General features: G+C 33.8%; 1 protein-coding gene across 1 annotated transcript; it reads left to right on the top strand.

The window, feature by feature from the left end:
* The first annotated feature begins 1498 nt into the window (after positions 1–1498).
* LOC117116589 lies at positions 1499–12860 on the top strand. The gene is made up of 15 exons (XM_033260658.1): positions 1499–1545; positions 1981–2091; positions 2552–2796; positions 4007–4191; positions 4739–4866; positions 5225–5372; positions 6362–6476; positions 6976–7131; positions 7397–7437; positions 7541–7665; positions 8046–8316; positions 9496–9683; positions 10657–11060; positions 11861–11960; positions 12243–12860. The coding sequence occupies exons 2-15, from the start codon at positions 1987–1989 to the stop codon at positions 12387–12389; spliced, it is 2358 nt and encodes a 785-aa protein (XP_033116549.1). The 5' UTR covers positions 1499–1545; positions 1981–1986; the 3' UTR covers positions 12390–12860.
* Positions 12861–13166: the final 306 nt, after the last annotated feature.

The raw sequence follows: 13166 nt of genomic DNA, 5'->3' as shown, positions 1-13166 counted from the left end.
TACGTTTTTTTTTATTCCTGTATGTATAATATTGTATTGGGATTATATTGTACTTCGATAACAATACAATTATTTTTACATTAAAAACATAGTTTTTACCACCTTAATGGACGCCATCTTGGAATTTATCATGATGACGTCATCATTCCTATCAAAACTTTAAATGAGAGTGATGAGTAACTATTTAGCCAAGTTGGTGTTACATTTCATATCCACAGTATATGTAAAAGTGACCAAAAACATAAATTTATTTCCCCTACCCCCATCTTAAATAGTTTAAAATAGGGTATTTTAGGTCAAAATTTCAAAGTGCTGTAAAAAAAATTGCCCAAGCCCTAGGCATGGGGATTTTTTTTCTGAGACACTATAGGGTATGCTGATTCAGAAAAACCAAAAATTAATTTTCCTTTACTTTTTTCCCGCTAAAGTTCATTTCAGCAGTTTTACAACCAGACTAATACATTTTTATGTAACCATATAGTACAGTACTTTAGTTGACTCACAAAAGATGGATAATTCTCTCTCCGTTAACCTACTATTTTTTTTATTCCGGGCCGTCGACTGAGGCTCTAGTCGGTTGGAATCCTTTGTTGGCAAGTTTCTGGCGCCACCGCTGGGCCACAGCATTATCATTTTTTCAATTGTTTGTCCTTTAGCTAAGGAATGCAGACTCAAATATCTGAGCAAAACTTATGATTCCAGAAAAATCAGTTGCTTCAAATCACATTTGAATTCCCAACGAAGCCCCAGCCCAGGGGCGGACCCAGAGATGTCCGAAACGGGGGACGAAAGGGGGACGAAAGCGGGGACGGAAGTAGGACCGATCGAGATAACACCATACTAGGGGTCCGGCGGCCCAGCGAAAATTTTCTTTTCTAGACGTCCATTTTTTTCTTTTTCTTTCTTTCCCGCCGCCACCACCCAAATCCTCCCCTACCAGCGGCCCGGTTGGCTGGCGCCTGCAGATTAGCTTGTTGTGCACCCGAACCAATTGTGTAGGACCTACAATGGGCCGGCGTTTAGAGAGTTTGTCCAAGAAGTGTCCATTAACTGAAACCCAGAGTGAGATTCAAAGCCCAGCCAGTGATATTAAGGCTGTAGTAAACATCATACTATTGTAATGGAAAACTTTTTGTTCCGATCTCTGTGTAATAGGAAGTTTGCATTTTCTCTTTTCATCATCTGAGCAATTTAACACTTTGATTAATTTTTAAAGTACTTTTTAGATTCCACCACCGTTACTATCTCTTTAAATTAATACCTGTCTATGTTGCTTTCACTTCATTTTAATTAAACCTGATTTTGCAATTAACTTTTTACCTGCAGCTTTATGTAATGCATTAACGTTGACTTTACTATTGATGTTAATAAACAAACAAATGAACCGAAACTTAAAGAGCACTTAGGACAACGAATAATGATCTTGACAGATATTTTAAAGAAATTAATGAACCGTGGCACTAGTACCGTTACATATAAAATATCGCCGGTTTTCTGATAAAGACCTCATACAGTTGAAGTACTGTCAGGTGAACAGTTACAAAGGTAAGTTATTTCTTCACTGAGTATGCTTACTTTCTTTTAAACATTGCGTAGGAAACTAATCTACTTTAAACTAGACATACCTGAACTAAAACTTACCGAAGCGGAGCTCATTCCATCTCGGTTCTTGATGGTTGCGTGACATAGGTGAGAGGGAATATTCTCTCTTGGCAGCTATGAGTTATATAGAATAAGAGTTATATAAATATAGCTCCTAAAAATCTGGGGTCCTGTGTATGTTCAATATATATTGTTAAACAATGTATTTTAGGAGGACAGAAAAGCATGTATAAATCTGCGACAACTAAAATTTTGATCTGTTTTCATTGGAAATTTATAACAACTTTGATCTTATTACAGATTAATGTCATGATTGAAGAAGTTTAGCTTTTGACATAGGCAGACTGTGATTTAGTTATTTTCGTCTTTTGTTGTTAGGCAACCATGAGAGGCTTGGTGCTCTTTGCGATGGCGATGATGCTGGCTGAGGTGTACGCTACTCACTATCGTGGCGGTACATTCTACTGGGAAAAACTTGGAAAATCCAAGGTATGAACTTCATAGGCAAACATTAACTAGACGAATATTTAGGCATTAGATTAATCACAAAGGTTATATTAAATACCTATGTTCATTACAGAAGTAAAAGTTATACAAATAGTGAATTATCTTTTGTGTATTATTGCCAGATACTAATAAATAAGTTAATGTCATTTATGTGACCGTTCTGTGATATATATATAACTGGTTTTAGTAGATGTTTTTTTTCCAATAATCTTAGGCCTATATGTTATTATGAATGGTGAGAGTTATTAAAATTATTGCGTGCTATCTACCCTAGAGACCAATATGAGCATTTGAATTTGCCTTCAAATTTTCCACACACACGCCTGCACAAAAACGCCACCATGACAGTATGGGCTGAGGCATCATCATGTCACGGTACGCCACGGTGTTGCGTAATTTTAATTATTATTTAAATATTGAATCGGACCTTTTCGTTTAACAGATCCGAGTTCACTGGCGTCTTTCATTCCAACTTATCTATTACTATCCTGAGTACTATTGTACAGAAACCGGACAACATCTTATCGCCGAAAATCTTCTGGCTCTGACGTGTCTTGATTGTGCTTCCAACAAGACCATCTTAACACCACTGACATTGGAATGTACCTCAATTTCACAAGAGATGGGATGGAGTCTCCTCGATGGATACGTAGACTACCAAGCAGATCGCAAAGCATTTACAATGGGGTGGGTATTTGAACTCTAATTTTATAGTTCCCGCATGCTGGTGTTATTATGATAGAATGGTCCAGATCGGGCCAAAACAGGATTTTATCCATCACAACTGAAACAATTTCACTTCATTAGCCTCATAACAATTATAGAGCATCAAACAGTTTATTCCATCTTGCAAATTAAGTGGAGACCTATACTCAATTGTTGAATGAAATAAGTGTTGAAGTAATAATAATAATAATAGCAATACACCATTGGTCTCGTGTACAACATGACGTCAAGTATAACTTTATTCCAATTCAATTCAAACATCAAATAAAATAGTAAAATCAAGTAACAAAATTGAAGAACAGAGATGATAAATAGAAATGAAAAAGGGGACTTTCAAAAACAAGCCAAGCTTTTTCCCACGAAGCCCCGTACAAAAATGAAAAAGATCGACTAAACTACCTTAACTACAGGTAAAACTATACTCCACCATACAAAATCCCAATATATCTACAACAAGGTTTCGGAGTTAAAATGAAGAATATTATGATAAAAATATAAAGATTTACAAATTCTATTATTTAGTAATTCCTCAACGATCTTGCTTGTCACCTCTTTGTCCATAGAAATATCTTACTGTTTCAAACAATTTTTGGAATGATCTAGCGTCAATGGTACAATGGATTATGTCTAATTTGATAGAAGGCAGATACAACGCAATAGTTATTGCTTTACATTATAGAACATCAAAAAATTAAAAAAAATTCTACCTAAATTAAGATTTAATATATACATATTTGTGCTCTCTTTAAAGAAAAGTTCTTGATCCGTTTCATTTGTTTCCTTATTAATTATAATTATTTACATCATTACAAATACCGGTAGTTTAATAACTCCAGACTTAATCCATTCTTCACAATCACAAAACGATTCAGTATTTAATCCTGCAAAATCATTGTACATATGAACGAAAATTGAAATTGTCAGGTCTAGGAGACTCTCATTAAGATCAGAGATCCCAAGCATATCCAGCAAAATAATAGTAATTTTTTGAGAATTTGAAAACAAAACAAAAGTATTGTAAAAAAATATCTTCTTAAAATAAAATACAAAATTTCATCTTCATTTTTTGTATGTATAACAAGAGTAATGTAACCGCGTTCGTAGGCAATTCAGCACAATGGCACTGGGAGATACACCTATACCCTACCTTAGCTTTACCTTCTGATCTTAGATTTATGACGACAGGCCCGTGCTCTGACAGTAGTTGGATTCAGCTTCAAAACCACGGCTCGGGCAAGTGCTGGTCTCTTCTGACAACAGTTGATACCTCGAAACCAAATGACTCTCCAAAAGTTACAGCCGGGTTACCAGTATATAGAGTGAGGCATGGTTGTAGGCGACTTATTGACCTGAACCGTAAGTCAAGATACTTGTTTTGGTACTAAATACTTTAGCTTACATATACAATCAAAGTGATGCATTGTAATTATTAATGTTAATGTAATTCGCCTGACGTGAGAGTGAATAACGTCTTCCGATTGATTGAAGTTATTTGGGAAACGTTCTTAATTTTCTAAGTTGTAGAACTCGTTGCCTTTGCGCATTCGTGGATCTCCTTCGGTCACCGTCTTTAAAGCTCGATTGAAGACTCACCTGTTTGTTTCTTCTTAATTTTATTGTACATCACTATTTTATTTCCATGCCAGTGAGTTTTATTGGCTTTAATTAGTATAGGCCGAGATGGCCGAGACCCAACGAGTGCTGATCAGGATTCACTTAGATCAATCCCTGGTTAGCGACGGACCCGTATTCACATACTCTGTTGTTTGGGTGTTGTTTATTTTTTTTATATTCTCACATTTCCAAATATCTCTACATTTATTTCAGAACGCTTATAAACTTTTCGTATTTTGCCCTTTATAAATTAAAAACCATTAAACCATTATTAACTTATATTCTTCAGCGATTGATCCAAACAACGACCCTGTTAAATGTCGATGGGCAAATAAAGCTGAATGCCCCGAGGCAAGGGATAGTACCGATAATGACCCTGTATGTGGTCAAGCTACGGATTTGACAAAGCTTTACGAGGTAAAGTAACTTAGTTGTATTTATTCAAATACGATGACAATGGCAACAAAACGACCAAAGAGCAAATATTAAAAACATTTAACAGACAGTGTTTGTATATTAAAGAATTTAGAAATTTCAATTTTAAAATTAAGATGGCATATTTAGTATATTAATGAATAATGTCATTATTATCTTGATTATGTCTTTGTCGTTTTTATGATATGGGCCTAATATCATATAAATAAATGAAATTATTTGTTATCTATTTTATATTGTGTGCTGGTCAATACGACCTATATTCATATATAAAAAAATTGCTAAACAACAACTTTTAAGTTAAAATTTGAGTGTTTTTCTGGCCCTCCTCTCTTAACAGAAAGAGTGTAAGATTGAATTTATCACCGGAGAAGACGATTTGGAAGGATGGTATGGTGCGTCCGTAATGATTGAGGATTTTCCAGATACTAAGTTTAAGAAAGCAAAGAGTACAGTCCCATTCCAATTTCTCCTGGATGTAACTTCACGTAAGTGATACGGACTGTAGAAATGTATAGAGTCCTACCTATATGGCGCAAATCTAACCACAGGCACTTTCTGTCATGCAAATGATATAATTTTATTTCACTCAAAACGAAATGAGTCTGGTAGGCAAAACAGGGAACATGTCCCTGTACAAGATGCTTACCAGAGTGCTAGAGACACTTTTATTCATACAACAAAAAAGGATCTTTCGTTGAAAGGATATGCTTGATGCGATTATAACATCTTATGTTTCTATTTGAGAACTGCTATTATTATTTATCTAACTGTTTACATTGTGTTTACGATGTTATGCAGCTAAACTATCCATCAAGTGGACGAGTGTAATCAGCTCTGCTGACTACACGAAACACATTTGTAGTGGAATAAAAATATGAAGTTAACAACTTTACATTTCTTCCGTTAGTAGCTCTACTTGTATTTAGCACTCTCCTCTTGATGATCTTGAATCATATAGGGGCCTAGTTGTTTATATACTCTATATATGTATTTATATGTGTATATTATATATACATATACATATATGTATGTAGGTCTATGTACATGTATGTATGTATACTGTATATTGAACCTAAGATTTATATCTGTGAACTAGACCAATAATAGTATGTTTGAGTTTTAAAAAAATTGCTTGTTTAGCGAATCTTCACCCATGTGGGGATAATGCTAGATGTAGCTAATCGTCTTATCATCAAGGTATGGTCTTATCAAAGAAGTACAATGACATTAGATATTAGATTGTTAACATCTGTTGACTTTAAATTCAAATTGACAGCACACAAGATTCCTGCGCGGCTTTGGCTGTACTAATAACAACATCGATTTTTGTATAGGCCTAAACAAACGTTTGATATTTGTAAGTAAATGAGAGTTTAAATAAGACATTGGGGTGTTCAGTATGTTCCGTGTACATACATACCACAAAAACATCCAATAATAAATTGTTTCCGAAAAACCCTCTTTCGTTATTTAGCCGGATCATGCGTTGGGCCAGGGATCGATTTGGAAGAGTGTAGTTTTATCGCACCAGGTGAAACATGGGACAGCTTTGTAAGTGCTTCCATACAAGAGGGCTCAGACGCATCAACGTATGTAGTACACTTCTTGATTTTTCATTTTGTTTTTGCTATGTGAACGAGGTTATAAAAATAAAATTCAGTTTCCGTTCAAGTAAAATCGAAATAAATATCAAAGCTCTAAACTTTGGTCTTGAGCCAATGTTAGCATTTCATATTGATATGTAGCTAACTTGTATGGAAAACTGATGCTTGGTAAAATCTAACATAATCTCACCCATTAAATAAGTATACCCTTAAGTTAATGTTAAAGTTAAAGTTTATCTTCATTCCTCATGAATTTGTTCAAAGAATTGTAACATTTGTTTTGAAACTATGTTTATATTTTTATACCGTATATTCATCATCTGTCTTTGGAAAATTGTAAACATGACGAATAGAAGAAATCTTGAATCTTTAATATTTTAGACCTAATAGACATGTCTATCATTTAATGTGCATTTAAATGCCAAGGCTGACGGAATATTGAAACGTAATAAAATATCGTAACAAATAATTGTTTATATTTTAGAATAACTGAGATTCAAGGTAGTTATCCACTGGGAACGAAAATGTCATACGTAAAAGGTTTTGAACCAAGCAAAAAAATCGTCAAATCTAAGCTGTCGTTCACTCCGAAGGAGGAAGGAACCTACATCTTCAGCTTCACTGCTACTGACAATAACGGGTAAAATTTAAAAATGTATTAATATTGCACAAAACTAAGCGTACACCTTCTCCATAGAACTCGGTTGAGATACAAAATTGATAAGCAAAAGCTAAAATACTTCAGACACTTCATAGACCTTTATTTATAAATTGATATGTATAATATATACAGTATTATTGTGGAAGATAATTATATTATCTGTCTTCTTATTCGTTTATATAATTTCTATAAAGAAATAACTTGTGAATTTTCATTCATTTATATAATTTTTACTTTTTTATAGAGTTCAAAACGACCCCAAGTCTGCACGCTTGATTGTGTCATGTAAGTTGTATATATTTAAAAAAATTTGCTTATGAATTAAAAAATAAAATTAAAAAATAATATATCTACCTTTAGATACAAAATGATATAATTTTTTTTTCAGCTGAAGGAATTGACCTAAAAGAAAACGTGAGCCCACCTAATATCATGTCGGACCTTTCAACACCATCCACTAATTCACTGTACGAAGGAACGGATGAACTGTGGACTATCAAATTCGATTCACCGGTATATAAACTATGAATGTTTGAATTTATAATCTATTTCGTATTATACCTATTATTTGATTTATTCGGTGGAATAGCACATGAGTGAGTTTTCGCAGTGAGAATCATTCCACTGGATGCGACAATGTTACATTGTTTATGGGAGGCGGTGGGATGCACAAGTTTTTCAACGTGTTGTGTTGTTGTGTAGGCTTCGGGCATGTGAAGTTGAGACTAAGAAAAGGCTAATTCATAGAATTTTAATACTGATATAAGCCTAAGTTATATCTATTATCATGATGTATCTTATGCTTATGCCCATATTGATTAAGAATGTTCATTGACTGCGTATATCCAGGCTTCCTTAACACAGCAACATTTTTTTTTTAAATAAATTCGCAGGTTACCCGTCCTACGAAGAAAGCTTTTATTAAGATTCAAGATATGGCCAACATGGAAGTTGTTGCCAAGTTCAATGCCCTTGATTCGAATGTGGTAACATTCCCCGAGAGTGATCCAACAATTGTTCGTTACCCTGCACCAACTGGACTTGAGGGAGGTAAATCATATCTGGTAAATATCGATGAAGGATTTGGTGTCAAAGTCTTTACGACGCCCTGTGGAAAAAGTGCCATGGCAGCCAGTGACACTGGCATTTACAACTTTCAGATCCGTAAGTAGTAAATTATAATAATTATTATAATTGCTGGAAGTAGAACCGTCAGCAACGTATTTAGGGAGTGCACGGAGAAAGTGCATATCCTCCTCCCTATCCCCAATCAAATGAACAAATGAAATCGCGGCTCCTGTTTTCCCCAGTACTGGAAATTTTTTCGAAGCCAAAAATTACGCTCTGTTAAAAATTACCTTATACCACTATATTCTGCTAGCTCCTCACTTTATCATCGATCCCTCCAATTTCACACCCCAACACTTATTTCAATACCCTTAAGATACTCTACTGAAATCTGTCTGTTGCAAAAGTCTAGATAAACTGTAAATAATTGAATTAAACATTTATTCCTGCATAATTAGTTAATCTATGGGTTTAGCCCAAAAAACGAAATAGGCCGTCCAAAATGAAAGCCAGTGGACGTGGCATTGAGCCGATGGGCGGTTATCAAATATTTTGCTGATTCACAAGTTTCTTTGCTACGAAATTCCAAATCAGTTAAATTTACTGGTCTATGGAATGAATATTGTTCTAGTTTTATGCCTCTGTTAATTCGTTATTAATATGTTATTTAATATTTAAATGAAATCTATTAATGACATTCCTAAATATACCAAATAAGCAATTTATTTATTACATTTTATTGTGTGTTAGATCAACCTTGACAGTTTAACTTAAAAGGGAATATTATTTTGGATTGGATTGGATTTATTCGGTGTAAACATCAAGGATAGCCCACGAAAGTCTAGAAGAAGAGTTATTTCCAGTGGGGTACTTGTGGTGATTGGGCAGTACACCGGGAGACAATCTCCTACTCTTTTCCGAAGAGTGTACTGAGTTCTTTAACGTGCACATGAGCCATAAATGCACACGGGACCAACTGCTTAATCGTCTCATTCCTAAGGCGGTGCGCTATTGTAACTTGTATTTCAGTCCTCCAGCTGAAACACATAGAGAAGCAGCGATGGATGTGTATAAGAGACAGATATATATATATATAAATTTATTTATTTAACCCAGTCGTTTTTTCGTGTACTAGTTTAATCATTTTTAATGTTCTGTATCACCTTTGTTCAACTTCAATTTGATTCCTTACAGTATCTTATAGCAATAATAGTATTTTGTATTTCGTATTTCGAGTATGTTGTGACTAATAGATATTTATACTATATTTTGTAGCAAAACCACCTGAGCCCGAAGTTGAGTGTGGTGATTCTTATATCACGGTACGTATTCCCAAAGCCTATGTGGGTAACGTTCCAGCAAGCGACCTTCATCTCCACGACACAAGATGCCGGATTAAGGAAAGTGATGATATATACTACCAAATTCAGTTTGGTTATGATGAATGTGGAACCATTATTAAGGTACTATTTCAAAACATTAACCTATTTTTTCAATAGTTTTAAGATATTTAACATGGTAGTTATTGCGTTTACATTTAAACACACCAGTGTTTACCCATTTGCCATTCGGAGCATCGCAAAGTCTTTAAGGTCGTAAGTGGAAGACATCCTGCTAATCTTTTTTATAAAATTATTCTAAAACTTGTCTTCAAGAATCTTAACATGAGTATGACTTTAATAGTAAATATAATATCTGAATGGTATAATAAAAAGCATGTATACAGTTGTAATAATCAAGTTATAAATCCTGAACATCAGTATGCAGCCTGTAAAAGGCCTTATTTATGCAGGGATAATTATATATATAATACATACGGTAATATCACACACATTGGATGTTGTTTAACTTTTGATTATTAAAGTTGATATGCATGTAGGGAGGATGTATTTAAAGTAATGGTTTATGATACAACATTATAGAACGACATATTAATGTCACTTCTAATTGCACCTTGTTCTTTTCAAAAAAGCATTTTTTTTATATGGTTTCATCGAAGCATTATAATAGATATAGTTAATGAACCGTGTTCTAAAGTGTTATTTGCCTGTTGTTTTAAAAGGAATAATAATTTGAAAATAACGTAAGGAATTTTACCATACTATAACATTCTATTTCATAACTATTGTTTTTATATATTCTATCTGATTATTTTATATTGCGTGTACATTGTTGGAGCTCTAATAGCCTCTCCTTATCCCCACTTCACAAAAATGTAATTTACTTTATACTTCCTATTCTTGTCCTATGTTTTTTCTGCAGTATATCCTGGTTGTATGTATTTATTGTAAAAGATTAATGTTTTACCACGCATGGCTATATTTATATCCATCATTTTTGTAGTCAATGTTTTATTACTGTTTGAACAGAAAGTATAGCTTAATTTGGTAAAATTAACAATTAAGACTTTTGATCTATATTATTTTAATTTTTTAGAGTTCTAAGAAAACAAAGACTAAATTCTACAATACTATTCGAGACGATCCTAAACCAATCTTCCCAGGAGCACCTGTAACACGTGCTAAGCACAAGGTGGAGATGCAGATCATTTGTGAAATGACGGGACTTGGCGTTTCTGATGTCTTTTTTAAACCCTCGGCCTCTGTCAATCCCGAGAAGTACAAATCTTCTGGAGAGTTCAAAACTTATCTTACAATGTATGAAGACTCCGGCTACAACAATGCTGTCAGTGGGACCGAAGCAGTGGATCTGAAGCAAACTCTCTACTTTGCTGCTCAGAGCACTTCTTCTAAAGATGTTGCCATCGAAAGCTGCAAAGCAATGGCTAAATATGGAACATGCACAGAAAGTGACAAGAAGTACACATTCATCGAAAATGGGTTTGTATATGTTTTTCTCACTGAAACCGTAAGCTCCATAATCGTCACATTGTACACTAGTGACTTCATGAAAACCAGGATTTATTGTACACAGTGTCGACAAATTCGACAATGTTACAACTAGACATTTGTTTTCCTTTTTATTATATTTCATTTATTACATTGTTTTTAATCATCATTATTATAAGCTCCAAGTACACTTTTTTAAAAAATTACTGTCCATTTGTATAAAAAAAAATGTTCAATTCTATAGTAAAAAATCATGTCATTAATCTACATTAATTAAACTATCAGAACAAAACCACACATTATTAAAGCAATTTTGATTATTGTCAATTTAACACAATCTCTCTCAATGTCGTAGAGCCGCGTCACTTTACCGTCCGTATCTCTATCAGCGTCGTAGAGTCGCGTCCCTTTACCGTCCGTGTGTATCATAAATTTTATTGCAACGTTATAAGTGAGGCCTAGAGATTACATCGTCACAGGGCAAAAAAGTGCTATCATTTAACTTGATAGTACTTTTTTCCTCGAGAATTTATGAACTATTATTCACACCTACGTCATAAGAGTGATGGTTGAAGTGGTTACCCACTTTTTAACCAATCAGATGCCTATAATTTATACATGCGGTATATAAAAGAAATAACTCATTAGTTACGTTATTTAAGTCTGAAAGATGACATACTCTCTGGCATTCTGATGACACACTGATACACTCCGTACTCTGACGGAAATCCTGTAATGGTCACTTCAACAGCAGTACATGATGAAATTGTAATTATTCTTTTTTTTTCTAGTTGTGGTGTCGATTCATCGGTTAAATTTAGCTCTTCTGGTTTGGATCATCGTTTTGAAATCAATTCATTTGGATTCCTGCAATATGGTTTAACCAATGAGGTAATTTTTATTATGATATAGTAATGTTCATTAAACTATATAGATGCATGATATTGATATTATATTCGGTTATGTGATTTTAATAAAATAAGTAATTATAATTTGTTAATGTTGATATAAAACATCGATTTTTTTACGAATTAATTCCATATATCTAAACCATCCCATATCATATCATCCGTATTATTATCACAAATAAAATAATGTATTGATATTGTCAATGTCGTTAAACTGAAAATATTAGATATCAAAGTAAGCATGAATTACTGTTCTTAACTTCAGGTTTTTGTGAAGTGTAAGATGGTATCGTGTAAGCCTAATACCAACTCGCGTTGTAGTGAAATCAAGAGTGGAAACTGCTCTAGACGTCGACGAGCAAGCTCATTCGAAGAAGAAACCGACACATTCATGACATTCAGAATGCTCTAGGTAGCAGAATAAGCAAAAAGTATATTAAGGAAATACAGATACATGAACGACATAGAAGATGAACTGGACATCACATAACTAAAATAAGTTTATTATACTAACTTTCATACCACAGCGGTGCTCTTCAGGAGACTGGCATAGTCTATAGTGTGTTGAAAAATCAAATGTGTGGATGAGCTATGCTATGATGCTTGCTGTAATAAATTAATGTTAGTCTTTTCTTTGCAACTCTTGTTTGGCTTAATTGAACTATGACTGCTACAATGATTTAAATTAATGAATGAAACTGATGAAGTATTGTTATCATCATTACGGCGATAACTGGATGACAAATGATTATCAACATAAAAATTAGACTATCTTACCTAACCTCGGACTTATTTAACATCGTAGCTGACTCTGTCTGTATCTAGGTAGCATCTTTTATTTCTGTTTTATGTAAAGTTATTAAAATGGTTGCAGAATTGAAAATGCCTTTTTTTCAGTTAGTGTTCCATAGCGGCGTACTCTCACACTCTACTAAAACTGCTTTCACAATATAATCATGTCCTCGCATTGACTGCTTTCCAGAGCAAAATGTTGATACGGCATAAAGCTAATAAATTTTGATTAGCTTATCATTGTATTAGCTCAGAAAAGACAATAAATAAGAAAGTATATCTGCAAATAAGAATACCAAACATGCAATAAAAATAATCACTTATTCAAATTACAAATCAATAAATGTGTATATGCTGTATCTATATAGGCCTGGTGAATAAACTAACCACATAAAAC

This window comes from Anneissia japonica, unplaced genomic scaffold (genome assembly GCF_011630105.1).
Source record: "Anneissia japonica isolate Jap-2015-1 unplaced genomic scaffold, ASM1163010v1 scaffold199_len4679917_cov187, whole genome shotgun sequence".
Taxonomy (NCBI): domain Eukaryota; kingdom Metazoa; phylum Echinodermata; class Crinoidea; order Comatulida; family Comatulidae; genus Anneissia; species Anneissia japonica.
The sequence above is the reverse complement of the archived record's forward strand: the minus strand, read 5'-3'. Positions and strand labels throughout refer to the sequence as shown.

What these genes read in the sequence shown, in the direction of transcription:
- LOC117116589 (XM_033260658.1), top strand. Translation starts at nt 1,987, where the DNA reads ATGAGAGGCTTGGTGCTCTTTGCGATGGCGATGATGCTGGCTGAGGTG. An exon ending in GCGACTTATTGACCTGAACC is followed by an intron (nt 4,192 to 4,738) that starts GTAAGTCAAGAT and finishes TATATTCTTCAG; the next exon opens with CGATTGATCCAAACAACGAC. An exon ending in TGCACGCTTGATTGTGTCAT is followed by an intron (nt 7,438 to 7,540) that starts GTAAGTTGTATA and finishes TTTTTTTTTCAG; the next exon opens with CTGAAGGAATTGACCTAAAA.